The sequence below is a fragment of the Octopus bimaculoides genome, chromosome 4 (genome assembly GCF_001194135.2).
Source record: "Octopus bimaculoides isolate UCB-OBI-ISO-001 chromosome 4, ASM119413v2, whole genome shotgun sequence".
NCBI lineage: Eukaryota > Metazoa > Mollusca > Cephalopoda > Octopoda > Octopodidae > Octopus > Octopus bimaculoides.
The window spans coordinates 102,023,409-102,034,604 of record NC_068984.1 but is presented as its reverse complement, the minus strand read 5'-3'; the positions used below and the strand labels follow the sequence as shown (position 1 = coordinate 102,034,604).

At 38.0% G+C, this 11,196-nt stretch overlaps 1 protein-coding gene across 1 annotated transcript in view; it reads right to left on the bottom strand.

The window, feature by feature from the left end:
- LOC106883775 (ectopic P granules protein 5 homolog) overlaps window positions 1-4,537 on the bottom strand; it is a 130,856-nt gene extending 126,319 nt beyond the window's left edge. The window contains exon 1 of the mRNA XM_014934904.2: window positions 4,356-4,537. Within this exon, the coding sequence (XP_014790390.1) occupies window positions 4,356-4,391 (36 nt within the window). The 5' untranslated portion in view covers window positions 4,392-4,537. The remainder of the gene's footprint in view (window positions 1-4,355) is intronic.
- Window positions 4,538-11,196: the final 6,659 nt, after the last annotated feature.

Below are 11,196 nucleotides of genomic sequence, written 5' to 3'. Positions count from 1 at the left end.
GAGGGGAGAGAGAGAGAGAGAGGGGAGAGAGAGAGATCTTGTGATTAAGAAGACCCAGCAAGGAAAGTGAGATCACAGCCATAGCCTACATCAGTGTTGCATAACCAGCCCATTTAAAAAGTACCTTTGAATCACCGGACAACATTCCATGCTTGAGGAGACCTATTGAGTTAAGTAAATCAAAATCAAATCAAATCACAATTGAATGGAAATTGTAGTTGTAACCATTACCAGTGCTGGTGGCACACGATAAGCACCATTTATTCATGTGTGGGTCGCTACCAGAGCCACCTAACTGGCTCTCCATGCCGGTGGCATGTAAAAAGTACCATCCAAACATGGCTGATGCCAGTGCCACCTGACTGGCTCCTGTGCTGGTGGCATGCAAAAAGCACCCACTACACTCTAGGAGTGGTTGGCGTTAGAAAGGGCATCCAGCTGTAGAAACATCAGAGTGGAGCCCTGTGCAGCCTCCTGGCTTGCCAGTCTCCAGTCAAACCGTCCAACCCATGCCAGCATGGAAAACGCATGTTAAACGATGATGATGATAATGATATATATATATATATATTATATATATACACATACACATATACCAAGATATCTGATACCTTGCTGTACTCAAGAAGACCCATCCACCACAACAGAATTGATACCGGTGCTGGTGTCATAAAAAAAAACACTTGTGCTGGAATCACATTAAGAGTACTGGTGCTGGTGTCACATAAAAAGCATCCAGGACATTCTGGGAGTGGTTGGCATTAGGAAGGGCATCCAGCCATAGAAACCATGTCAGAACACACAATGGAGCCTGGTGCAGCCCCAGGCCTTACCGGCTCCAGTCAAACTGTCCAACCCATGCCAGCATAGAAAACGAATGTTAAATGATGATGATGATGATGATGATAATATGTGTGTGTGTGTGAGAGCGTGCAAGTTTGTGTGTGTATGGATATGTGTATGTATGTTTGTGTTTCCTTGTCTTAACATTGCATGATAGTTGTAAATAATTGTCACTATTATACAAATGGTGTCCAATATTTATTTCCAATATTCTGCCAGAACATGTTAGGCCGTGGTAAAATGTTATCTCCCTTTAGAAATGGGGTGGGGGTTGGCAACAGAAAAGGCATCCAGCCATAGAAAATCTGCCTCAATAAATTCTGTCCAACCTATGCAAGCATGGAAAAGTAAACATTAAAAAGATGGTGATGATGATGATTGCTAAATCCAGAAGAAACATATTGTATTAGTGAAGAACTGATGTTACCAGCTGTTAGAGAGATTCAATAAATTGTTATTAAGTTATACAAATCAAAATAAAATTCCTTTGAGCCATGACACAATTTCTTGAGAGGTGCCCAATTTCCCTTTCAACTGGATGAATGAACTCTACAAAGGACTGAAATTTTACTGTAAACCACATTCCATTCCAAAAACAAAAAGAAGGGAAATAAAAAAGTAAGTCAAGGGCTATCATTTCCCAAACATTTGGTAATAGATACTAAAAGAAAACTGATGTCATTTTGTGGAACAATTTTTTTAACCTTTAGCCATTAAACCAGCCATATATGGCCCAAATATTGTTTTATGTTAAAACTGACCAGATCTATCCTCTCGTATACATAATTGGGATATATGCTACTCCCTTGTTAAAGGGTCAAGTAGTATTAAAATGTTAAGGTGTACCAGGGATATGTATTGTTCCATCACTAAAACCACTTCTCCACTGAGCTTCTGTTGCATTGCAGAGAAGTTTCATTAAATCCTAGTTTAATTAAAGATAATGAGGATGGCCTTGATCAAATGATCTTGAGTAGATTATTAACTCTTTAACTTCAAAATTAGATTTCATTGTTATTCCAGTAATAATGTTTGTTAAACAGCTACCAAAAAATAGAACTGGCATTTTCTGCAAGTCACATTGTTTTAATAAACTTGACATATCTCAACAAAAACAATTTCAAATATGACACTCTTCAACAAAAGACAGAATCATATATTGAACAGCTTTCTACAGTTAAGGACAAAGAAATTTTGATTTCCACAGTATTTTACTGTGGGTTAATTAATGTTTTGAGGGAGATTGGTAGGCTTGTGGATATACTGTAGTTTTTTGTTGTTGTTTTTTTTTTTGGGGGGGGGGGCAGATGATGCCATCATTGTATCATCATTTAACATCTGTCTTCTATTAAAGCATGGGTTGGATAGTTCATCAGGATCTATTAAGTCAGAGGACTGCATTTATGAAGAGTAATTCATTTAAAAGTAACGCCAACAAATTTAATAATCTTTTTCCTCAACAGCAGTAGAAAATCTGTGGGTTATACAAATGATTAGGGTTAAGAGCACAGAGTCCACCAATGTAGCAAACTTACATAGAATCCTTAGCTCACATTAAAGGGTTTAGTGTTTTTTATTTTATTTTATTTTTAATATCCAGGTGGAGCAGGCAGGGCTCTGTGGTTAAAAAATTTGCTTCCCAACTACATAATTTGGGGCTCAGTCCAACCATTGTGTGCAGATTTGATAGATATAAAGTGAAACAAGCCAGTTGTGTGTGTGTATTTGTGTCAGTAGGTAGCTGTAAACGAGCGCCACCGTTATACAAGTGGTGTCCTTTGTTTCATATCTTCCAAGAAAACAGGTCTGCAATGGGGAAATATTAACTTACTTGGAAACAGATGAGGGTTGGCAACAGAAAGGGCATCCAGCCACAGAAAATCCGCCTCAATGAATTGTCACACTTATGCAAACATGGAAAAGTGAACGTTAAAACGATGATGATGGGGCATTAATTATAGAAGAGGAGAGATTTTCTTTTGGATACCAAAATTCAATAGGTTTGATGATTGGAATGGTTTGAAGATATTTATTGGTTTGGTGACAGATTAGTAACTATACTATCTCTTTTTTAACGTTAATTGAATCCCCTAACACATCTACACAAGACAAACTTCCATCCCCAGATTAAATACTGACCACTGTCCATCATTATTGCCATTTTCATTCTCGCAACTAGACCCTCCCTTTTGAACAAATTTCTTCCTCACTGCATAAGATAGATACTTAAAATTTGTCGCTCGCCTTCCCGTTTCACAGTTTAAATAAGATCCGATGAAACTTCGAAGTCACTGTCAATAAAATTATAATATAAGAACCTACACATGAACTGAGTCTTTTATGCAGTGAATGTTCATTGTTGTTATTCGTGTGAAAATATTTTAACTGTGTAAGTGCTGTGTGTATGTGTGTATATATACATATGCGTGGATGGATAGATAGAGATAGATAGATAAAGAAATACAAGCAAACATACGCGTGTGCCAGGATAATTGCATTCAATCATATAAATATATATTTTGGGCAAGATTCGTAATTTGTTTTAATTTATCCATAGCAAGCTGTAAAGATGTTTAGAGTAAACTAATTTGGAGAGGAAAAAAGCTGGAATTATTCCGAAGTAACATAGATGGAGGAAAAAAAAAACTATTTCACTGTAAGAAACAACATTTGTAATCGATACAACCACTCTAAAATAAAATGAAGGAAATTATACTAAAAGAAAAGACTACTGCTATCGAATTTGATGCCTAGGATTTCCATTTCTGCAATTGATATTTTTTTCCTCCTCCAAGTTTCCGCATTTGATAAAGAATAGAGAATGATATTTTTTCTTATATATGTATATCGTGATACCAGTAAAGGACGTTGTTACAATGTATAATTTCACCTAGACAATACGGGTAGTGAAATGTACAAAACCACCAACAACAGACTATTTATATGTATGTATACGTAGACATCGTCCGTATGTGCGTATATACATATATATATATAGATATATAATTGGGCAACTGAGGTAGGTATATTATTGAGAAAATCACCAAGAACATTCAGTTGTCGGATATATTTATATATACATTAGTGTGAACAAAATATATGCACCCTACAATCAGGTGGATTATTTACTACGATTTTACCTTAAGCCACCATTAAACAATAACTATCACTTTCTTTCATTCATTATTTTATTAAAAGGGTTGTAATCTATCATTTCCCTCCAAACGAAAACGAAATACTGTTTTCAAAATAACAACATTCAATGCTAATCAAAATATAATTGCATGCAATTAATTCCATTTACATATGTACATTTATGTGTGTGTGTGTGTGTATTCCGAATTTCTAATAGATATGTCTATATATATATGTGTGTGAATGTGTGTCAGTTTGAGAGAGAGTATTGGTTTCTTAGTTGAATGTGAAAGGACCAGGGAATAAATTATAAAAATGACTGAAGATCAAACTGCGTAAATGCTGAAATATATATAAACGAAGTAGAAATATCTTACTCTTGTTTTCGTCTTCGGGCGTGCTGCCTCCGCCATGATTACTGTTTACATATCACATGTTGTCGTTATTCTCTCCATCTCTCTCTCTCTCTCTCTCTTTCTCTCCCTTTCTCTCAACTTCTCTGGCTCTCTCTCACCCTCTCTATTGTTCTTTCGCTCTCTCTCTCTCTCTCTCTCCCTCTGTCTCTATGTTTCTACCTATCTCTCTCCTACGACTATGCTGCCCTCTCTTCACGGCTCACATCTCTAACACCATAATAACCACCACCGCTACCACAATCGAGACAACGAAGGAGATACTACGCAGCATTTGCTAGAAATGGCAGCCAAATCTTCTTCAAATCACATACTTCTGTCAATATAGAATATATTAGATCATAACGTAGTGTTACATAGCTTGCATAAAAGACGGGATGGTCATAGCCAGATCATCTTCTATCATAGACCTACTCGATCATCGTTAACCTGGGGCTCCAATTAATAGCAGACGAAGTAATATCCTGGTCGAACCAACAGAGAAAGTCTCTTTGGAGTTGGTCGTCTGCTAGAAATATCAACCAAATCTCCCACCGTTTTGAGATGAGAGGGACACGTTAAATAATGTAGTCGTAGATACTCAAAAGATGAAATGGCCTTGACTGGAACACCATTGCTGCGAATTCTGCTCAGTTATATTTAACACGGAGCTAAATAACAATATATCCAGACTGAGAGAACTGCAATAGGTGTTGAAGAAGGGTTCTAAAAAAAATAAAAAGAATCAGTTTATTATATAATGTCTCTCTCACATATAAGCATTTCAGTTCGGGCAAATACAGAAAAAGAATTCGGGTCAGTAAACAGTGTATCAGCATTTCTACGAATTTTAAATATGAAAATAATTGCATCTAATTTATTTTAGCAGCGAAATTATCTCGCGTGTACAAGGTCAGATCATTATTAGCACACACACCCCACCATTCCCCTACCTACAATGGATAGAGAGGAAAACACTGATGTATGTATGTGTGGACAGACGGACGGATGAATGGATGCCAATATATATTATATATATATATATTTGCATACATATAACTAACTGTCCGACGAACGGTAACATGAAACTTTGAGTAACGGTTTGGGAAGATTTTTTTCGGCTTTAATAAAAGCATATTACTCTACCTTCAGCATTTGAGAAATATTTTTTTCCACCTTGTTTTGCACTTATGTATTTACTCGTGTGTGTATATATATCTTTTATCTTTTACTTGTTCCCTTCATTAGACACTGCCTTGAAGAATTTTTAGTCGAATGAATCGATCCAAGTGCTTATTGTTTTTGTTTTTTTTTTAAGCTGGGTACTTATTCTGTCGAACCTCTAGGTTACGGGAACGCAAACATACTAACACCTGCTGTCAAGCGGTAGTGGGGTACAAACGCGCGCGCGCGCACGCACACACACACACACACACACACACATATATGACGGCCTTCTTTCAGTTTCCATCTACTAAATCCACTCATAAGGCTTTGATCAATTCAAGGCTATAGTAAAAGACACTTGTCCAAGGTGCCACACAGTGGGACTGAACAGGCAACCATGTTGTTGGAAAGCCAACTTCTTACCGCATATATATATACACACACACATACACAAACACACACACACATACACATACATATATATATACATCATCATCATCATTTAATGTCTGCTTTCAGCTGGCCTTAGTTGGACAGTTTGACAGGGTTTGGCTACGGAAAAACTGCACCAGGCTTCACTGTCTGTTTTGCCAGGGTTTTTAGGGCTGGATGCCCTTCCTCACACCAACCACTTTACAGAGTGGACAGAGTGCTTTTTACGTGACACCAGCAATGGTGAGGCCTGTTTGGGCATGGTTTCTACAGCAGGATGCCCTTCTAAATACCATCCACTTTACGGCGTAGACTAGATGCACAAGCATGGGCGTGGTCACCAAGTAACTTGCAAGACAAAGATCCTTTGAGAGGAGGTGGCCATATGTCAGGTGAGGAAAGGTTAGAGTATGACATTGGGATAAAAGCAGGTATTTTGATGTAGTGAAGATGCATGGGTGCCAGTTCTACGACACTGTCATATGTGTGTGTGTGAGACAGGCTTCTACACAATTTTCATCTTCCAAATTCACTCACAAGGTATTAGTCAGCTGCTCAGAGCTATAGTAGAAGATACTTGCCGAAGGTACCATGCAGTGGAACTGAACCCAAAACCATGTGGTCGCAAAGCATGCTTCTTAACCACACAGCCATGTCTGCATGTTTAAGTATATGTATGCATGCATGTATGGCCATTTATATGTGCACATGTATATGCGTATGTGTGTATACATGTACATACATACACATATACTTATGTAGCATCTTGGGTAAGAGTCTTCAACTATAGCCTTGTGCTTACCAAAGCCTTATGAGTGGATTTGGTAGATGGAAACTGAAAGAAGCCCATTGTGTGTGTGTGTGTGCGTGCATGCGTGCGTGTGTCAGTGTGTGTGCGTGCGTGCATGCATGTGTGTGTGCTTGTGCCCCACTGCAACTTGACAACTGGTGTTGGTGTGTTTATGTCCCTATAACTAAACAGTTCAGCAAAAGATATCAATAAAATAAGTACTGAGCTTAAAAATAATAAATACTGGGGTCAATTCATATAACTAAAATTTCTTCATGGCAATGCCCTAGCATGGCTGTATGGTAAGAAGCTTGCTTCTCAACCACGTGATCTCAGGTTCAGTCCTTGGGCAAGTGTCTTCTACTATAGCCTCAGGCCAACCAAAGCCCTATGAGAGGATTTGGTAGATGGAAACTGAAAGAAGCCCATCATGTGTGTGTGTCTTTGTGTCTGTGTTTGTCACCCAACCACCATCATCACCACTGCTTGACAACCAGCGTTGGTGCGTTTATGTCCTCATAAATTAGCGATTCAACAAAAGGGACTCATAGAATAAGTACCAGGCTTATAAAAAAAAAAGTACTGGGGTCAATAGATTTAACTAAAAGTTCTTTAAGGTGGTGCTCCAGCATGTCCACAGTCAAATAGTAAAATATAAAAGAAAAGATAAAACAAGTAAAAGATAAAAGAAGTGCCAAAGTCATGCAAGTCGTGTTCCTTGTTTCCAATCTTTTGAGAAAATGTATCAGGTTATGAGAAGATATTACCATTCTCAGAAACAGGTAAGTGTTAGCAACAAGAAGGGTATCTGGCTGTAGAAAATCTGCCTCAATGAATTCCATGTGAACCCATGTGAGCATAGTAAAGTGAATATTAAAATGAGGATGATGAAGATGATGATGATGGTGGCGATGTAGCATTTGATAATCTCACTTCACCTTCTGAACAAACAAATAGAAAAAAATAATTTATATCCCTGTATTTATTAACAAATCAAGATACCTGGGAAAAGTCAGGTATTAACTCAGTCTAAGAAATTAATAAATGATGGGAATTTATTCCTTGGGAATTTACTGTTGGAGTTTTAATGGGCTTTGTAGCAGTATTTATGTAACATTACAAACGTTGTCATCATCATTGTGGTCTAGTCATCAACGGCAGCAGTAGCATTGTTTTAAAGTTCCCTTTACCAAGCTCACATGGGTTGGATGGAATTTGTTGAGGCAGATTTTCTATGGCCAGATGCCTATCTTGTCACCTAGCTTCACCTGTTTCCAAGTAAGGTAATATTTCATCATGGTCAGACATGTCTTCATGGAAGATTGGAAATGAAGGACACCGCTTGCAGAAAAGTGACACAATGTCTAGACAAGGAGACAGTAACACACACACACACACACACATATATATAAGATAGGTTTTTGTTTTTTCCAGTTTCCATCTACCAAATCCACTCATAAGGTTTTGACTAGCCTAGGGCTATAGTAGAAGATACTTACCTAAGGTACAATACAGTGGAACTGAACCCCAAACCATGTGGATGGGAAGGAAACCCCTTATCACACAGTCATCCCTGCTTTGCAAAGACTTACATTTACTCAACTCTGAGATATTAACTACATTGAACTGTGTGTTCTTAGTGGATTTAAGTTATAATCCTAATAAAGACATCTGTGATTTCTTTCAGTTTTGTAGTAACAGGTACTGCTTTTATTCTTTTTTTTTTTTTTGTCTTATTTCTTCCTCCTTTCAGCTTCTCTTGTTTATATATCTTTATTAAGAAATATTTCACATGGCCCCAGCAGGTAAACTGGAAAAGGCATTGTCCTGGAGGATGACAAGGGAGATATGCTAGAACAGCCACTCTGACTCACAGGGCTCACACTCACAGACAACCATCTCCATCTTAATAGCAGTGAGCAGGGATATGGTCCAGGCAGGGGCAGGACACCATAAACCTGTCAGAGAGCAACCAATATGTCAATAGTTTTCTTTTCTCAGCCTAACAAGCAGCAGATCCTGGGCTAATAGCTGTCCACACCAAGTTGCCATTGGAGAAGGTGTCATAGCAGATGGCATCCCAGACGAGGGACCTACCAATCACAGAATGGGAAAACTGTCAGGCCATCCAGCCTTTTACTGTCCTCTTAGTCTAGCTCTGCTGGCTCAAACTAGGAAGGGAAGCCTGTAGCATCTAAGCCATGCTTTATGATCATGTTAAGGGTGATATGGCATGGAAGGTAGCCAGCACTATGATGTCATGACAGTAGGTGATGTTGTCTTCTTTCAAATAAAATATTTTGTTTAAATGATATCTAGTTTAATAATTTTACTCTCAAAGTTTTCAATGTTGAAATGACATGCATCTTTAAACCTGGTTGATATTTTTTTTCCTATCCTCTGTCATTAATGATCATGGATGAAAGTCCTACTTGTCCACTCTACTAGAACTGTATTGTCTGTAGCTAAGCAGTTCAATGCATGAATGGCAGTCACTGTCACACAAGCTGCACTTGTGGGTTGTCCCAGTGCTATTTATTCAGTTTAGTGGAGGCGCAATGGCCCAGTGGTTAGGGTAGCGGACTCACAGTCGTAGGATTGCGGTTTCGATTCCCAGACCGGGCGTTGTGAGTGTTTATTGAGCGAAAACACCTAAAAGCTCCACGAGGCTCCGGCAGGGGATGGTGGCGAACCCTACTGTACTCTTTCACCACATCTTTCTGTCACTCGTTCTTCCTGTTTCTGTTGTACCTGTATTTCAAAGGGCCAGCATTGTCACACTATGTCACGCTGAATATCCCCGAGAATTACGTTAAGGGTACACGTGTCTGTGGAGTGCTCAGCCACTTGCATGCTAATTTCACGAGCAGGCTGTTCCGCTGATCGGATCAACTTGAACCCTCGACGTCATAAGCGACGAAGTGCCAACAACATTTATTCAGTTTTATCTCTCCAGCAAAGAGTGTTTGATAGAATCCAAGCCTGGGCAATATGGTATGGAGGACAGGTTGTTTCCCATGCAGCATGTCCTCCTTCTCTATATCACTGATGAATTCAAAAGAACAGCATGACCATTACAATTTGGTACCAGTGCCATCATGAGCTCTATCTATTTGACTGACTTGCTAATTAACCCATAGGTGAGACCTTGACAGGTGTTACTACTTTGGGTCAGAACAGAGCTTGGAATAATAGTGATTAAGACATGGTTCCACACTTCTCAAAACTCTGGAACTCCCAACTAGGACCTCACTTCTGAGTGCAGTTTAAAGTCATTTCCAGGACTAAAATAAAGGAAGTAATATGATGTGCTGAGTGGCATTACCAGTTTTACGTCAACCCTTTAGCATTTAAATCAGCCTTATCCAGCCAAAATATTCTACTTGTTTCATGTTCAAACCAGCCAGATCTGGCCTCTCACACGAACCTTACAATGTCATTCTAAAAATAAATAGCTACCTGATCAAAATCTCAAATCTACATGATAATGCTTTATAAATTCAAAATAATGTGAACAAATAAGCATCACATTTGACCGAGTAATGTGAATGCTAAAGGGTTAAAAAAAAGAGGGTCTTGTTTAGATCCTTTTTTCTTTTTCTTTTGCATACTTCAGAATCAGCTAAAAGATAGTTCATATCAAATATTGTGGAATGCTATTAGCAATGCTCCACAAAGGGAACAACAAAACTTGATAAAATACAGTAAATATGCAAGAATTCCTGAATTGCATGAATGCTGGAGATTCCTACACAATGTGAGAAGGTTGATATGCTTTTTGCATTCTTTCACAACCACCTCCCTTAATATTCACTCAACCTTAAAATATCTGACACACTTGACTTGTATCATTTGTTTGTAAATACCACTGTAATAGTTTAACATAAACTAATGCAGCTTTTAAACCTAATCTCAAAATGATTTCTATTGGTTGTTATAGGAACATATACAACTGCTAGATGGGATGTCAAGAATGGATAGATCTGATCAAATGAATAAAAATTCGTTCTTTAAATGTGTGTAACCTTTTTTTCTTATCATTAATTTATCAGTGATCTTTGGTTTTAGATACATATAAGTGTAGGATCTTTGGTTAAGGTACATATAACTAAGTAATCTATATATATATAAAAATGAGAATGTGTGTCTGTCTGTCTGTCTGTCTGTGTATTCCTAAAACTCGAGAACTACGCAACCAATTTCATTCAAATTTTACACATGCCTTACTTAGGGTTCCAGTTGTGTTTTAGTCAAAAAAAAATTTTAACTTCTTGCAGGGTTCGAACCCACGGCAACATAATATCTCCTCCACTATTTAAGTATTTCGTGTCAAAAGTGAAACAAAAACACTCATGTCAAATACTTTCACTTTAAAAATGAAACTATTCCACTAACTGAACCAATCACATTTCGGTACTGTAATGACAGGTACTTTGA